Source organism: Gorilla gorilla, chromosome 21 (genome assembly GCF_029281585.2).
Source record: "Gorilla gorilla gorilla isolate KB3781 chromosome 21, NHGRI_mGorGor1-v2.1_pri, whole genome shotgun sequence".
Lineage (NCBI taxonomy): Eukaryota > Metazoa > Chordata > Mammalia > Primates > Hominidae > Gorilla > Gorilla gorilla.
Window position 1 is genome coordinate 62881016 of NC_073245.2, and position 18233 is coordinate 62899248.

The 18233-nt window shown below is 54.0% G+C and overlaps 1 protein-coding gene and 1 pseudogene across 1 annotated transcript in view; one reads left to right on the forward strand and one right to left on the reverse strand.

The window, feature by feature from the left end:
• The window catches only part of RIPOR3 (RIPOR family member 3), a 105505-nt gene that overhangs the window by 29133 nt on the left and 58139 nt on the right, over nt 1-18233 (reverse strand). Inside the window, exons 2-4 of the mRNA XM_031004981.3 lie at nt 15798-15916; nt 4968-5114; nt 958-1036 (exon numbers count right to left, since the gene is read on the reverse strand). Of these exons, the coding sequence (XP_030860841.1) occupies nt 958-1036; nt 4968-5114; nt 15798-15916 (345 nt within the window). The remainder of the gene's footprint in view (nt 1-957; nt 1037-4967; nt 5115-15797; nt 15917-18233) is intronic.
• On the forward strand, nt 5277-6037 carry LOC109024293 (large ribosomal subunit protein eL36-like; annotated as a pseudogene).

Genomic DNA, 18233 nt, shown 5'->3' on the forward strand with positions numbered 1-18233 from the left:
AAAACAAAACAAACAAATTTAATGGGGCATGCTATTTGTGAGTGTGTGAGTGTGTGTGTGTGTGTGTGTGTGTGTGTGTGTGTGTGTGTGTTGCTAAGTCTGTCTCTGCTAGCGGAGAGGCAAAAAACCAGAGCAGGTGAGCCTTGGGCAACACAGGGCCCAGGGCCAGCCTGAAAGACACTGCCTTGGCTGGCACAGTGCCTCACACCTGTAATCCCAGCACTTTGGGAGGCCGACACAGGAGGATTGCTGGAGCCCAGGAGTTCAAGACCAGCCTAGGCAACATGATGAGACCCTGTATCTACAAAAAATTTAAAAAATTAGCTGGGCATGGTGGTGCACGCCTATAGTCTCAGTTACTTGGGAGGCTGAGGTAAAAGGATCGTTTGAGCCCAGGAGGTGGAGGTTGCAGTGAGCCGGGATTGTGCCACTGCACTCCAGCCTGGACAACAAAGGGAAATCCTGTCTCAAAACAAACAAACAAACAAACAAACAAAAAAAAGACGCTGCCCTGATGATAGCAGGAAATGCTGCCTGTCAGCTGGGCATTGAAGGAACACGCAGGCTTCATCAAGGACAGCGGCAGAGGCCACTGTGACATACCCAAGATGTGACACCTGACCCACTTTCCTGGCATTACAGAAGCCATCCCAAGTCCAGGTCACCTGATGGCCAAGGTCTATAAAATAGGACCACCTAAAAGAAATGCACCTCCATACACTGCCCACCTTAGCGTTACTTCTAGAACCAAGAGAGAGTGTGACATGGGCCTAAAACGTGTGAACTGCTGTACGTGCCAAAGTGAAGTTAACTCAGTGCAACATAAAGAGGCTATTCCATAAACCTCTAGTTCTGAGAAAGAGTCACACCGTGACATAGGCTAGGGGGAATGCAGGGTTCATCTTTTACTCCTGGCCAAGGCTTTCTGGGTGGGAGGCAGACAGGGAGGGGTCTCACCAGCCTGGAATTCCTCCTGGTGTCTTTGTGGCGTCCAGACAGGTGGTCCAGCTCAGCCTGCTGCACACACAGATACTCCCTGCAAGGAAAGCGAGGAAGAGTTTCAAATGGAAGAGGAACAAGAAAGGGAAAGGAAGCAGGCCAAATGGACAATGTCCCCACGTGGAGAGCAGACACGGGGCTCAGTGGGGCTCAGAGGCAGGTAGGAAGCCAGGTCCCCTCACACTGGGGGCTGTGTGCCCAGCACCACACAAAATTGGTTACAGCGAAGTTCCTAGTTAACTCCCCCACCAGGCCCACAAGTAGGTTCTACCGTTATTATATGCATTTTCTTTCTTTCTTTACTTATTTATTGTTTGAGACAAGGTCCCCCTCTCTCGCCCAGGCTGGAGTACGGTGGTGTGATCACAGCTCACTGCAACCTCTACCTCCTGGGTTCAAGTGATTCTTATATCTCAGCCTCTTGAGCAGCTGGGACTACAGGTGTGTGCCACCACGCCTGGCTGATTTTTGTATTTTTAGTACAGATGGGGTTTCACCATGTTGGCCAGGCTGGTCTCGAACTCCTTGACCTCAGGTGATCTGTCTGCCTTGGCCTCCGAAAGTGCTGGGATTACAGGGGTGAGCTACCGCATCCAACCTAGTATATGCATTTTAAAGATAGACAAACCAACCCTTGAAAGCAGCAAGTACCCCAGCCCTGGTCACACGGCAGAGAAGAGGCTGAACCCAGGTCTGAAACCACACAGTGGCCTTCTGAGCCCAAAATCTTCATCCCCATGTTATACCCCCTCCCAAGCTGGGGCCCAGCTCATGGGGAGGTCATCATGGCACACCTCCCTCAAGGTCAAGGGTCTAGGCTGGGCGCCGTGGCTGACGCCTGTAATCCTAACACTTTGGGAGGCCGAGGTGGGCGGATCACAAGGTCAGGTGATCGAGACCATCCTGGCTAACACAGTGAAACCCCATCTCTCCTAAAAATACAAAAACTTAGCCGGGCATGGTGGCACACACCTGTAGTCCCAGCTACTCGGGAGGCTGAAGCAGGAGAATTGCTTGAACCTGGGAGGCAGAGGTTGCAGTGAGCCGAGATTGCACCACTGCACCCTACCTGGGCAACAGAGCGAGACTCCATTCCAAAACAAAAAAGGTGGCGGGGGGGGGGTCTAGATTTGGGGGCCAAGGCAGGGAGTCCCATCTTGCTGGATTTGCTGAGTCACCCCAGGAAGGTCACTCACACTCTCTGGGCTCTACTGACACCACCTCAAATGTGGAAAAGATAGCTTCTGCCAGACTGCTACTCACTGAGGTATTGAGCTCTCTGGGAAGAAGGGGCTGCCTTGGCCCCAGACAAGTCTCAAACATGTGGTCCTTAAAGGACACAGAATCTGCCCTTCAGAAACATGCTCTATCCTCCATGCACATCCCAGCTCCCACTCTGCACAATCCCAGCTCGCTGCAGCCTCCACCTCTACAGGATTTTGCCATATTGCCATGCTGGTCTTGAACTCCTAGGCTCAAGGAATCTGCCTGCCTCGGCCTCCCAAAGTGCTGGGATTACAGGGTGGCCACCGCTGTGCCCGGCCAAGGATGTCTATTTTGAAAATCATTTCATTCTAAGGTGGTTTCCCTTTTTTTTTTTTTTTTTTTTTTTTGAGTCTTGCTCTGTCTCCTAGGCTGGAGTGCAATAACGTGACCTTGGCTCACCACAAACCCCCACCTCCCGGGTTCAAGTGATTCTCCTGCCCCAGCCTCCCGAGTAGCTGGGATTGCAGGCATGCCCCGCCACGCCGGCTAATTTTGTATTTTTAGTAGAGACGGGGTTTCAACATGTTGGCCACGCTGGTCTCAAACTCCTGAATTCGTGATCCGCCTGCCTCCGCCTCCCAAAGTGCTAAGATTACAGGCCCACTGCGTCTGGCCTGGTTTCAACTTTTACTTGACTCTGGTTCCTCTTTGGGGTGCCCCATCTATAAATAAGAGATGTAGGGGCTGGGCGTGGTGGCTTATGCCTGTAATCCCAGCACTTTGGGAAGCCAAAGCAGGTGGATCACAAGGTCAGGAGTTCAAGACCATCCTGACCAATATGGTGAAACCACGTTCTATTAAAAATACAAAAACAAATTAGCCGGGCGTGGTGGCAGATGCCTGTAGTCCCAGCTCCTCAGAAGGCTGAGGCAGGAGAATAGCTTGAACCCAGGAGGCAGAGGTTGCGGTGAGCTGAGTGAGATCGTGCCACCGCACTCCAGCCTGGGTGACAGAGTGAGACTCCGTCTCAAAAAAAAAAAAAAAAAAAAAAGGCATAAGTAGGAGAGAATTTAGGGTCTAAGTACCACTGTATCTGGGGAAAATCACTCCAGAAACCACTCTTTGGCCCACAAGGCCCCCTGTCATCTGGTCCCCATTGCCCCATAACCTCATCCTTTTTCCTTTGGCTCTAGCCACACTGGCCTCCTTGCTGCGCCCCAGGGCCTTTGTGTATGTGGCTACCCTGGCCTGGAATGTTCTTTTCCCATTATCTGCACGGCTCACTCCACCCCTTCAGGCGTGTGCTCCAATGTCACCTTCTTAGCAAGGCCTTCCTTCCAACTGCCCAACTTAAAATGAACCCTCCCTGCCTCTGCCTTCTTACCCTGGCCTGTTTTCCTCTGTGGCCCTTACTACCATCTGATATTCTCTGTACTTTTCTTTTCTGTATTGTGTATTGTCTGTCTCTCCCCCACTAGGAGTCAGCTCCACGGGAGGTAGGGATTTTGTGTGTTTAGTTTACTTCTGTCCCCTGGCCTGGCACTCTGTAAGCCCAATAAATATTTGTGGGCTGGGCACAGTGGCTTATGTCTGTAATCCCAGCACTTTGGGAGGCCAAGGCAGGCAGATCACTTGAGTCAGGAGTTCAAGACCAGCCTGGCCAACATGGCGAAACCCAGTCTCTACTAAAAATACAAAATATTGGCTGGGCACGGTGGCTCACACCTGTAATCTCAGGACTCTGGGAGGCCAAGATGGACGGATCACCTGAGGTCAGGAGTTCGAGACCAGCCTGGCCAACGTGGTGAAACCCTATCTCTACTAAAAATACAAAAAATTAGCCAGGCGTGGTGGCAGGCGCCTGTAATCCCAGCTACTCGGTAGGCTGAGGCAAGAGCTACTCTCAGCCTCTGCTTTCTCATCTGTAAAATAAGGAGGCTATGCCGGGTGCAGTGGCTCACGCTTGAACCCAGGAGGCAGAGGTTGCAGTGAGCTGAGATCACACCATTGCACTCCAGCCTGGGCAACAAGAGCAAAACTCCGTCTCAAAAAAAAAAAAAAAAAAAAAAAATTAGCCAGGTGTGGTGGTGCGTACCTGCAGTCCCAGCTAGTTGGGAGGCTGAGGCAGGAGAATTGCTTGAACCCCAGAGGCAGAGGTTGCAGTGAGCTGAGATTGCGCCACTGCACTTGAGCCTGGGCAACAGAGCGAGACTCCAACTCAAAAAAAAAAAAAAAAATTTGTGGAGTGACTCATTCTTCTTGTGCAGGCCTCAGCCCAGCTCATCAGTTGGTCTCTGAGCAAGTCTGTCCTTCACTCAAACACCTACCGCCCTGACCTCTTGCGTGTGTGGGCTCACAGTGCAGGCTCCTACTGTGGGGCCTTTGCCCACACTGTTGCCTGTCTGCCGAGGCCCTCGACGCACTGTCTCTCTGTTACCTTTCTTCATTGCACTCAGCACAGGTGGAAGTTCTATGATTGATTGCATTGCTTCTTGATTGATTGCATTGAATCTGCCCCTCTGCAGTGCGTGCTCCACAAGATCAGAGTCCTCCTGCCTTAGTCACTGCCAGGTTTCCAGTGCCCAAGGACCGGGCTGAGCATGCGGCTGCACCCTGACATACTTGCTTACTAAACGAATGACCAGGAACTTAACCTGTCACCTCTTGTAGACAAGACCCATCCACGCTTCCCCAGGAAGAGACAGAGAGGAGGCGAGGTAGAGGAATGCACTTCTTAAAGACAGCACACAGCCCAGCCTTACTTGAGGCCTCTTTTCAATGCTTCGAAGATCTTCTTCACCTGCTGGGGCTTGGGGTCTGCACAGACCGACCCCTTCCGCAGCGTGCCATACATCTTGGAGGATTTTGCAGGCATTCGCGATCTCACGGAGTTCCTGTTGATGGACTTTCTGTGAGAAGGGTTGGAGGGGAAGAGAAGTCAGAGAAGGGCCCTGACAAAGCCCTCCCCAGGGGCAGGCACTTTGGAAATAGTGACCACAGCCACAGGGAGTCAGGAGACCCGGCTCAGTCCCACCCCCATCACCACCAAGCAGTGTGGTTTCCAGAAAGTTATGGAGCCTCTCTGGGTCTCTGCTTTCTCATCTGTAAAATTAGGATCCTGGGCCAGGTGCGGTGGCTTGCGCTTGTAATCCCAGCACTTTGGGAAGCTGAGGTGGGTGGATCACCTGAGATCAGGGGTTCAAGACCAGTCTGGCCAACATGGCGAAACCCTGTCTCTACTAAAAATACAAAAATTAGCCGGATGTGGTGGTACGTGCCTGTAATCCCACTTACTCTGGAGGCTGAGGCACAAGAATCGCTTGAACTCGGGAGGTGGAGGTTTCAGTGAGCCGAGATTGCACCACTGCACTCCAACCTAGGTGACAGAGTGAGACTCAGTCTTAAAAAAATAAATAAATAAATAAATAAATAAAAATAAGGAGCCTAGATTTGAGGATTAAAAGAAGTGTAATAAAGCTTTTCCACCATGGCTGCCACTGGAGAGCAGCAGCCATTGCTCTGCGCTACCCTATGGCCATGGGCCTTAACAAGGGCCACAAGGTGACCAAGAACGTGAGCAAGCCCAGGCACAGCCGCTGCAGTGGGCATCTGACCAAATACACTGAGTTTGTGCAGGACATGATCCGGGAGGTGTGTGGCTTTGCCCTGTACAAGCAGCATGCTATGGAGTTACTGAAGGTCTCCAAGAACAAACAGGCCCTCAAGTTCATCAAGGAAAGGGTGGGGACACACATCCACACCAAGAGGAAGCAGGAGGAGCTGAGCCAATGTCCTGGCCACCATGAGGAAAGCCACTGCCAGGAAAGACTGAGCCCCCTCCCCTGCCCTCTCCCGGAAATATAGAACAGCTTGACAAAAAAAAAAAAAAAAAGAACGGTAATAAAAATCTGGTATCAGAAATGAACTTACAGGAAGAAATACAGTCAAGCAGCCCAAATGCCAGTGCTCTCTGATCAGCATGCTCTGCCTGTGCAGGCAATGCCGTGTGGCAGGCCAAGTCATAGTCCTGTGCTTTACCCTTGGGGTGGCATCTGTTGTCTTTACCTGCCCAGCATCCATCCCCTCCCTCTAGTAGTAGCACCTCAATTTTCCTCTGGAGCACCTCCCCAGCTCTGCTTTTTATACTTGTGGTTTGGGGGAAAGGTAGCCTGACCAATCAACATGAACACACACATTTGCACATGCACACATGCACACAGGATTGCTTGGCAAATCCACATTCCAGGCCTGCGTTAGTCAACATATTCTGCTCCCCTGGGCCAAGAAGTATGGGGATCAAGCCTGGCCAGTAGCCAGCCAGGAGTTCAGAATTCACAGAAGGGAGAAGTGTTTTTTCCCCTGGCATTGCTAACCTGGGGAACATATACCTGGGACTTCCAGCCTCCTCCTTTTGCCACCATGTAGGGAAACTGGGGCCAACACAGAGAGGAACAAACAGAGTCAGACCAAATCTCCATGACAGTGAGTTCCTGGATCTAGCTATGTCTAAAGCTGAACCTGCCCATGGACTTTGCAGTTACATGAGCCAACTGGCTCTCTTTTTTAGCTTAAGCCAGCTGGAGTTGGGAGTGTGGACTCGACGATCCTAAAAACTGCCTTTCAGTGGTGATGGCTGGGTCCCCCAACCTTTAGAGATGTAGCAGCACCTCAAGACTGATTACAGGAGTACGAGGCCAGGGCACCCTCATCACAGCACAGAGCTGGTTTCCCTGGCATCTAAGCCTCTTCTCAGGATCCCATAACTTATCCATGAGGCTTGAGGACCAGGCTGGCTGATGCAGCCTTTCCTCACCAACAGATGTGTTGAATTCTGCTCTTAGCCCTCTAAAGCCATCAGCCAGGCACCCTGGCACCAGGTATCACTTAATGACAACATTCTCACAAAAGAGACATAGTGGAAATGACTCTTAGATCTAACTTTGGCATCAGTTCTCTCTCTTTTTTTTTTTTTTTTGAGATGGAGTCTCACTGTCACCCAGCCTGGAGTGCAATGGCGCAATCTCAGCTCACTGCAACCTCCACCTCCTGGGTTCAAGCGATTCTCCTGCCTCAGCCTCCCAAGTAGCTGAGATTACAGGCACACACCACCATACCTGGATAATTTTTGTATTTTTAGTAGAGACAGGGTTTCACCATGTTGTCCAGACTGGTCTCGAACTCCTGACCTCAAATGATCCACGGGCCTCAGCCTCCCAAAGTACTGGGATTACAGGTGTAAGCCACCGCGCCTGGCTCAGTATCAGTTATTATAGGGGACTACTGGCCCTTCTCTTCCAACTCCTCCTCTTCCCAGGGGCGGGAATAACGGTATGCTGGAAGCAGCTTCAACCCACCCCCAAAAGCTGACTGAGCAACAAGAGAGAAGGAACAGGCCCTGAATAGCCTTGTGAAGCAGACCTCCCAACACACACATGCCCTCATCCACCCATTGGCTCTGGACTGCAGAGAGAGAGAGAGAGAGGAATAACCAATCTCAAGTAAGCACCTGCATTTTGGGGGTCCTTTTATCAAAGCAACTTCACCTCTACATTAACAACACACTACCCAAGCCTCTGTCTTTTCACTGGTAAAATGGGACCACATAATACATCATAGGGTGGTGCTGAGAATTCTATTAGATGCCAGGCCCAAAATGTGGCACAAAGGAGACCTTTTACATGCAAGCTATTGTTAGAATCATCACATCCTATCTGTATCTTTCCCCTGGCTCACAGCTTAGAAAACATTAGGTGCAGGCCAGGCACTGTGGCTCACACGTATAATCCCAGCACTTCGGGAGGCCAAGGTGGGTGGATCAACTGAGGTCAGGAGTTCGAGACCAGCCTGGCCAACCTGGTGAAACCCCGTCTCTACTAAACAAAAAATTAGCCAGGCGTGGTGGTGGACACCTGTAATCCCAGCTACTCGGGAGGCTGAGGCAGGAGAATCACTTGAACCGGGAGGCAGAGGTTGCAGTGAGCCAAGATCATGCCACTTCACTCCAGCCTGGGCAGCAAGAGCAAAACTCTGCCTTAAAAAAATAAATAAATAAAAAGAAAATATTAGGAGTTTGGTAAATATTAAGCTCAGCTGAATGGGGGAAAATACAGCATCCCAAGGGGATTAGAGAACAGAGATCCTGGCCCCTGCAGGCAGAGCGGGACAGCGAGTGCACCCCTGGGTGTTCCCAGCTGGAGACAGAGGGAGCAAAGGTGGAGAATGGGACCTGGTATGCTCTGGGAGTGGATGCAAGGAACAAGGTTTGACCCAGGCAGAAGTGGGAGTCTGCAGAGGGGCCTGGACCCGGGGCCTCTCTAGCTTTGGGGACCCAGGATGTGTGAGAGGAGGAGAAGGGCAGCTCCCAGAGAAAGTCCAGCTTCCAACACCTTTACAATGACAAGTAATGTCTCTGTAGAGCAGAGAAACTAAGCTCAGGCCAGGGCTACTGGGCTGCTGAACAGCTGACACCACAAGCCCAAGGGCCTCAAGGAGCCTAGTGAGAACACATGAGCCTAAGTAACTGGGGGCACCTGCTGCCGCCAGGAGCTCGCTAAGGGCTTTATAGAAATATCTCGACTTTCACAACCACCCTAGGAGACAGGTATTATTATTATTATTATTATTTTGAGATGAAATTCGCTCTGTCGACAGGCTGGAGTGCAGTGGCACGATCTCTGCTCACTGCAACCTCCGCCTCCCAGGTTCAAGCGATTCTCCTGCCTCAGCCTACCCAGTAGCTGGGATTACAGGCATCTGCTACCACATCCAGTAATTTTGGTTTTTTTAGTAGAGACAGGGCTTCACCTTGTTGGCCAGGCTGGTCTTGAACTCCTGACCTCAGGTGATCTGCCCGCCTTGGCCTCCCTAAGTACTGGGATTGCAGGCATGAGCCACTGCACCCGGCCATTTGTATATATTTAATGTTAAGTGATGCTTTCCAAAGTCCATAGGGGCTGTGCTCCCTCTTCCCCTTGCCCTCCCTGAGGCCCCATCACCCACCTCTTGAACCGGGCCCTCCGCAAGGTTGCCATCTTGAGGCTGGCAGAGACGGTCAGGGCTGCAGCCTCAGGAAAAGGCAGGTTTCTGAGAGGTTAGGGACCCCGGTAGTTGGGCAGCAGGCAGTGGGGCAGGAGCTTAGAGGTGGGGCTGCAGGAGCTCGCTCACTCCCAGCTCCTGCCTCCAGCCCCCAACAGGTGTGCACCCTTGGCCCAGCCCCGCTTCCATCCACCTGGGGACCTTATACCCTCACTGCTGCAGCCATACCTGGATGCACCTGCTCCCGGGAAAGCTCTGAGCCTAGTGCTCCTTGTGTGAGGTTCAACAGGACAGGCTCAGTGGCCACTCTGAGAGCCCGCCCACCTGGGGAAGGTGATGCACATGCAGCCTCCGGATGGCCAAATCAGGCAGCACGTCTGGCCCAGATGTCACAGAAGCCGGGGCAGGAAGAGCCTCTGGGGCCGGATGTTTCACCAGGTCTGGGAGGACTCAGTAAATATTAAACAGCCCCTGGCATGCCAGACAAGCTTCCAGACGGGCACGTGCAACCCGCCAGCCCCAGCCCTCACGTGAGGTTGTTACAGTAGTCCTTCTGCCTGGTGTGGTTGGCAGAGGCCTTGGTACTCGGCTGTTGCAAGTGCAGGCTCTGGAGGCAGACAGGGCTGGGCTCAACTCCTGCACCTGCCTCCAGCCTCCAGGCGGGACAATTATAGGACTGACTGCACAGGCTTCAGGTGAAGACTCCATGCAACAAGGACGTGAGCCAACCATTTACCCAGGTGCCTGGCAGTGCTGGCCACTGGGTGATGATGACAGGCATGCACTCGGCACTTGCCAAGTTCAAATTCTGCTCTCAGCGCCTTTGTTTTTTTTTTTTTAAATTGAGACAAGGTCTTGCTCTGTCTCCCAGGCTGGAATGCAGTAGCGTGATCTCAGCTCACTGTAGCCTCCACCTCCTGGGCTCAAGTGATCCTCCCACCTCAGCCTCCTGAGTAGCTGGGACCACAGGAGTGCTAATTTTTTGTAGTTTTGGTGGAGACAGGGTTTCACCATGTTGCCCAGGCTGGTCTTGAATTCCTGAGCTCAAGTGATCCACCTGCCTTGGCCTCCCAAAGTGCTGGGATTGCAGGCGTGAGCCACCACGCCCGCCTGGCCTGCTCTTGGTGCTTTACATGTATGGACTCATTCCTCCTGACACAGTCTTTGAGGTCAGGCCCCCTGGTACAGTCCAGGAAACTGAACTTGCATCACTCGCCTCGGGCTCCAGAGTCTGTGTGCTTGACAGCATCACAGGCAGGGCCGGATATGAGCCGCCTCTTTCTCCAGCCTCCTCTCCTTGAAACGTAATGGCTGCTATTTCGTTTTCACACCCACACTTCTTAGCCATCCCAACAGAGGAATTCCCAAGCTGAGGAGGATGTCCCAGTGGCTCCTGGCTCGGGAAGTACCTGCCTGACCGCTTCGGGGAGGGAGACCTGGCTGAGGAGGGGCAGGAAAGGGGGAAGGGCAACCATGCCTGTCAACTGGGGCAGAATAGGACAGTATCGGGGCCTGGCCCTCTCCTCCTTCATCCTCACTGTTTATCCTCTCATCTCTCTATCCTCCCACCCCCCAGGTCCAGCTCTTGGGAAATGGCCTTATTATGTCAATCATTCACACCTTAGTATAAAATTTCCCCACCAGGTTACTTCCCCGAGTGAGCCATCTGACCGTGGAATAAAAAGCCCTGTCTATAGTGAAAGGGGTTTCAAGGTGCCAGAGTAGGGGTCAAGGTGGGGATGGGAAGAGAGGGGGCATCAGCCCACCCTCTCCACGCAGAGCCCTGCCCTCCTGCCAGGTTGTTTGCCTTGACAGTGCGGCTGCGCTTCGGCCTGCTCGGGTTACCAGGCAACAAGGCCAGAAGGTGGGGCCTGAAACCCAATCAGGCTCCAGCCCTGGCTCCAAGGGTTCAGACCCCAGGGAGCTCGACGGAGACAGGAAGTTAAAAATAGATGCACCGCTTCCCCGTCGGTGTGGGCAGCTTCTTCCTTGCCCTCACACAAGGGGGCTGCAGAGGCCGAGGCCAGGTAGGGGCTGCCCAGGGACCTCCGAACCACCCCAGGGACCCTCTGAACCAGCCCAGGGACATCTGAACCAGCCCAGGGACCCTCTGAACCAGCCCAGGGACCCTCTGAACCAGCCCAGGCCCAGCATCCTCTGGCATCCTTGACAATCAGATGGGGGACAGGAGGGGTCTGAGATACTTAGAGCCATCAGGGCTGTCTTTCCTAGACTAGGACTTGGACACTGTGGGACCCTTGCTGACGGCCAGCGAGCCCTGGTGTCAAGGTGATGGATCACCTCTGTCCTCCTTCCTCCCAAAGAGCTGATCCCAGGAATCCAGGAAGGGGCCAACGAGAGGCAGAGGCCTACCGTGGGGGCACTCTCTGGGCAGAGCTCCCCTCTAGGGCCTGAGGGGACATGTCCCATGGATGCAGGACATTCAGAGGCCCCCATAGGCCTGGCAGGAGGAGAGCTGCAGGCAGGACAAGTTGTGAAATTTGTGGGGTCTAGTGCGAAATAAAAATGCAAGGCTCTTTATTCAAAATTTATCAAGAATTTTGGGCCGGGCGCGGTGGCTCACGTCTGTAATCCCAGCAGTTTGGGAGGCCGAGGTGGGTGGATCACCTGAAGTCAGGAGTTCCAGACCAGCCTGGCCAACATGGTGAAACCCTGTCTCTACTAAAAATTAGCTGGGCATGGTGGCACATGCCTGTGATCCCAGCTACTCGGGAGGCTGAGGCAGGAGAATCACTTGAACCCGGGAAGTGGAGGTTATGGTGAGCTGAGATTGTGCCATTGCACTCCAGCCTGGGCAACAAGAGCAAAAGTCCGTCTCAAGAAAAAAAAAAATAGCCAGTGTGGTGGCCCATGCCTGTAGTCCCAGCTACTCAGGAGGCTGAGGCAGGAGAATTGCTTGAACCTGGAAGGTGGAGCTTGCAGTGAGCCTAGATTGCACCACTGCACACCTGGGTGACAGAGCAAGACTCTGTCTCAAAACACACACAAAAAAATTGTATTAAGAATTTCTATTTGGTGCCAGGCACAGTGGCTCACACCTGTAATCCCAGCATTTTGGGAGGCCGAGGCAGGTGGATCACCTGAGGTCAGGAGTTCGAGACCAGCCTGACCAATATGGTGAAACCCTGTCTCTACTAAAAATACAAAAAAAAAAAAAAAAAAAAAATTAACTGGCATGGTGATGCACACCTGTAATCCCAGCTACTCAGGAGGCTGAGACAGGAGAATTGCTTGAACTCAGGAGGCGGAGGTTGCAGTGAGCCGAGAATATGCCACTGCACTCCAGCCTGGGCAACAGAGCGAGACTCTGTCTCAAAAGAAAAAAAAAATACAAAAATTAGCCGGGCGTGGTGGCACGCTCCTGTAATCCCAGCTACTCAGGAGGCTGAGGCAGGAGAATCACTTGAACCTGGGAGGCGGAGGTTGCAATGAGCCAAGATCGCGCCATTGCACTCCAGCCTGGGCGAGAGAAACTGTCTCAAAAAAAAAAAAATTTTGGGAGGCTGGGGTGGGAGGATCATTTGAACCAAGGAGGTCAATGCTGCAGTGAATCGAGATCGCACCACTGCACTACAACCTGGGCGACAGAATGACACCCACAAAAATTTCTAGAGCACAACAGCAGAGCGTTCAATCAAAGTACAGAGCACAGGCTACATGCTCATGAAGCCACCCTTGGGTACAGGGTCTGCAGACCCTACCCCTCCTTCCAGACCACACAAGGGTCCCTACAGTGCTTCAGCGGATCAGCCCCACTCCAGGGCACACAGCTGGGAGAGGGTCACCTGGGCCGGATGGCCCCCTGGCCAGGTAACCCGCACAGCTGACCTTCCCAGCCTTGATTACAGACCCCTGCAAGAAAGTGGGGGACTCTGATAAAGCCCAGGAAGAGGCAGCTCAGAAATGGTTAAGTTGAGAAACAGCATCATTTCCTGGCCGGTTTATACTTAACCCCCTCTTTGCAGCACTTATGGAGTGCCTGCTGTGTGCCTTTCTCAGGCAGCACCCACTCTTTCTGTTCTCTGAGGCTTGGAGCTGGGCACTGAGCACTAACTGCTCTGGAGCCTGGGTCAAATTACTTCTCGTCTTGGGGCATCAACTTAAACCCTTCCCAGGCTCCCCTCCACTGAGAATGTGTCTCAAGGCCTCACTGCAGCCCATGAGGCTCCGCAGGGTCCTCCTCCCTCCCTGACTGCTGTCACGCATGCCAGCCGCACACCTGCTTTCTGTCCCTTAAAGCTCATTCCCACCCAGGACATCTGCACTCGCTGCTGCCTCCCGCCGCCGAAGGCTTCCCGGCCCACCACCATCTGCACACGTGCAGATCCACTTCTTCTGTCCCTTCCTGCCTCCACTCCCCATGCCCCTGTCTCGTCAGGCTCTCCCAGGAGACCATGGGTGCCCTCCCCCACCCCCAGTTCAGTTCCCTCACAGCACTGCCACCAGCTGGATCTGTCTCAATTATCACTGGCTTATTGTTTGCTGCCATCAACTCCCAGGACAGTAGGGCCTGGGTCTGTCCCCAGAGCCCAGGACAGGGCCAGAGTAGGTGCTCCATGAATATCTGCTGCGTGAACAGGGATTCCTAAGGTGCTTCCAGCTGGGACACTCCAGGATCTTAACGCTGGGGTCCCGGCACCAGCACCCACGGGAAGGGAGCCCCCAGGGAAAGGTTAGTGAGCTGGGAGGGCTGACTTTAGGGGGGTGGAGGTGGGGTCCTATCCCAGCAGCAAATGCCCCTGGGAAAGAGCTCAGGGAGCACACACAGGAGGGACCTGGCCTGGTCTGGAGCTCAGGGGTCCTCCCCCAGGACCTAGCAGGAAGCCAATGCCTGCAGGTGATTCAGCGGGAACTGGAGGTGGAGGAGTGGGGTAGGAGCTCCAGGGGGAGGGCACACATGTGCTGAGGCCCTGAGGCCGGGAGGGGAGGGAGGTAGGCTGCTGGGGCCAGGTCCCAGGGGCCTCTAGCCAGGAGGGAGCTGGGTTTATTCTAAGTAGGATGGGAATCTTTGCAGGGTTTCAAGTCGGGGAAGAGCATGGTGGGATTTTGTTGTTGACTGACTCACTGACCTACTGAGTTCTGCACTCTGCTCTGGCTGGGGACCCCGACCTGCCCACCCCGTTGGCTCAGACAGACAGAAGTTTAGCCCCCTCAGGATGTCGATAAACTGCCCCAGTCCCCAGGCCTGCCTGCTCGTAAATGGTTCCCTGGGGGCTTGCACAGTGCCTGGCATGAGGCCCTGGAGCGAGGGGGCAGCAGGCCTGAGCTCATTGGGCTGTGGCCTCCAGAAGCAGAAACAACCTTCCTCCCAGGGACTTAGTACCTAAAGCCGGAGGAGACACAGGACGGGGCAGCAGGCAGGGCCTGGCCCGGCCAGCACCCCCAGGGAACTCAGCCACAGGGTCAATGCTGCCCCCCAGGCCCATCTGTGCCAAGCCTGCTCCCTCATCCGATAACCCCCCACAGCACCAGCTGCACTGGCTGCTGGCCCTACCTCCCTCGTGGTTCCTTCCCGACAGCCCCGTGAGCAGGGTGCACCCACAATTCCCATTGTTCAGATGAAGACAACAAGGCTGAAGAGGTGAGGTCACTTGCCCCAGGTCACAGAGCCAGAAGAGGTGGCCCCATTGCCTAGTCTTCCAGACAGGAAGAACATTCCTTCCCAACCCCGCCCTTAGAAGGCCCAACCCTGGGCCAGTTTTGCTGTGTGACCTTGGGCCAGTGGCTCCACCTATCTGAGCCTCTGGTTTTTTGGTTTTTCTTTTTTGGTGTTTTTGTGGGTTTTTTTGAGATGGCATCTTGCTCTGTCACCCAGGCTGGAGTGCAGTGGTGTGATCTCGGTACACTGCAACCTCCACCTCCCGGGTTCAAGTAATCCTCCCACCTCAGCTTTCCAAGTAGCTGGGATTACAGGCATGTGCCACCACATCCAACTAATTTTTGCATTTTTAGTAGAGACGGCTTCACCATGTTGGCCAGGGTGGTCTCCAACTTCTGACCTCAAGTGATCCGCCCGCCTTGGACTCCCAAAGTGCTGGGATTACAGGCATGAGCCACCGCGCCCAGCCCGATTTTCTGGTTTTTCAAAAAAATTTTTGTAGAGATTGGGTTGTGCTATGTTGCCCAGGCTGGTCTTGAGTTCCTGGGCTCAAGTGATCCTCCTGCCTCAGCCTCCCAAAGTGCTGGGATTATAGGCGTGAGTCACTGTGCCCAGCCAGGGCCTCAGATTTTTTATCTGCCAAGTGGACCTGCTAAGCTCAGGCAGATCAACTTCTGGAGACTTTGAAATGATAACTGTTCAGGTTTCAAGGAAATGATAGGTTTATCCCAACACCAAGAAACTCTGTCTCTCTCTCTCTCTCAATCTCAATCTCTCTCTCTCTCTTTCTCTCTCTCTCTGTCTCTCTCGGGCTGCAAGCCGGCCTGAGAGGGAGCCTTCGGGTCTCTGGCAGCAGGAGGAGGATGACCCTGCCCTTCCCCAGCCCATTAACAAGCCCCGCCCCTGCACCCCGAAACAGGACACGGGGGGAACTTACGCGATCCTCCGGCTCTGTGCACTGCTGAAGCCCGCGAAGGAGGCGCTCCGGCCCACGACCCTCACGGCCCCTGTGTCCCCAGGGGACAGGAACCGCAACCTCACCGACATGGTGGTCACCTGCAAGGAGAGGACAGGAGAGTCAGCCTGGCATCGCCATCCAGCGAGTGCCGTCCGCAGGCCAGCCACCTTCCACCAACACCTACAGACCTCACAGTGGCCCCAGAGTGTTGTGAGGGCTGGTACTGTGCCCAGCTCACAGGTCAGCAAGCTGAGGTCCCATGAGGTTAGGGGACCTGATGGGGGACAGTGATGGGAATGGAATTCGAACCCAGGTGTCTGTACTCTGCACTCTGTGCTCAGGTCCTTAGTGCCGGGCAATGCTGCCTCCCAGAGCAAGGGGACAGCACCTCCTGAACACAGCCCTCTCACCGCCCCCAGCTTCTCCTCTCCCCTCCTCCAGCCCTCCCTGAGCACCTAACACAGGTGAACTCTGCAAGGCAGGCCAAGTCCCCCCATCCTCAAGGGCTCCAGCCCAGCAGGGAGGCCCACCTACTGCCGAACAGTTACCATACAGAGTCCGTGCTGGAGTGATGGGGGTCCCAGGGGGAATCTGACCCAGCCATGAAGAGGCGCCCAAGAGCTGAGTAGGAAGGCTTATGTGGGGTGAAGGGGAAGGGTGTCTGAGGCCGAGGGAACAGCCTGGGCAAAGGCCAGGATGCATGAGGGGACTTGGTGTCATCCAGAAACAGCAAGAAACTCAGTGGGCTAAAGACGAGGTCAGAGAGGCCGGCAGGGCTCAGGTCCCAAGAGGCATTGGTAGCCCCAAGCAGGGGCTTGGCCTTACAATGGGGCAAGGGTGACTGGGAGCCATGGGAGGGCTTTGAGCAGGGGGTGGAAAAGTCCAATTCACATGAAGCCAGACTGCTGGTGTCAAGGGCTGCTTCCACCCCGATCCATTGCCCAGTCTCCGACCCGCCCTGCAATGGGGCCAACCCCGAGCCCTGGCCGTCTTCTCTTTTTTCCAAACCATCTCTAGATTGGGAAAATGCCACCCTATCCCTTGGGAATATAGGTCAGCGTCTTCCAGCACGGGCAGCTGGAAAGTTCTGCTTCATATCTAACCTAAATCTCTGCTGCTACAGTTTCATACTTTGCTCCTTTGCCAGGGTGGTGTCAATCCAAGGATTCCAGGGACCCCATTGCCCAGACAAAACCTACGAAAAAGCTCCAGTCCACCTCATCTTCCTGCACGATGAGACCCCCATGTTCCAACATCTCTTTCCCCCAGGGGCCAAGTCCACCCCACTACACCTCTGCTTACTTGGGGGCCTCTGCCTGGAAAAACTCTCTGTATCGAGCCACATCTGCCCAGCATCTACTACTGCACCTCCTGGCAGATCTGTGCAGCCTCCACAAGCCTCCTCCTCCCATATATCCCCCACCCCACAGCCCCACATGTGCCGTACATAGGAAAGCTTGGCAACAAAGAAGGTGGACCTGGGCTCAAATCCCAACTGTGCCACTCAGGCTCTGGGCTTCAGTGATCACAAGAGTAAAAGAGGAATTCAGAAAGAACCTCCCGCGGAGACTGCTGGAAGGACCAAGGAAAGCATGTCCCAAGAGCCCACAGTGTGCAAGAGACATGTCGGAAGAGCTGGCTGTCTCTGTGCAATTGGCTAAGACCCCAGCTCTGCAGGTGAGCCAGGTGACCCAGATAAGCCAGGTGACCCAGGGAGAGCCAAGTGAGAAGTCAGCGGCTTCTAGCCCGGATGGAGGAAGGTGGCAAGCATTTGCTGACCACTCGCTGTGTGGCAAGCCTGGTGCCCCATGAGTGGCTACGAATCCATGAACAGCTATGAACCCATGCCCAGCAGTGCTGTGTACAGATGGGGAAGTTGAGGCATCATTCATCAAGTGTTCATTACTAAGCTGGCCCTGCACTAAATGCTTTATGTAAATTATGAAATCCATACAACCCTCTTAAGAGCAGGAGCTTTTGATGACCTAATTCCATAGATGAGGAAACTGAGGCTCAGAGAGGTGATGAGACTAGCCCAGGAGCCCCAGCAGGGCACCTGAGCACTGGGTTTAGAACCTGAGGATGCCCGATGTCAGAGCTTGTCTTACCTGCGGTCAGGAGAGCCTTGCACTGGGGCCTTGCCCCTGCCCCCATAAAGAGGTCCCCTACAGTCCCCTCCTGTGCTGTGCTGAGCCAGCTTGTACCAGCTCCCAACAGTCAACTGGGCCAGGCACAATGGCTCACACCTGTAATCCTAGCACTTTGGGAGGCCGAAGCAGGCAGATTGCCTGAGCTCAGGAGTTCAAGACCAGCCTGGGCTACATGGTGAAACCCCGTCTACTAAAATACAAAAAATTAGCCAGGCTTGGTGGCAGGCCCCTGTAATCCCAGCTACTCGGGAGGCTGAGGCAGGAG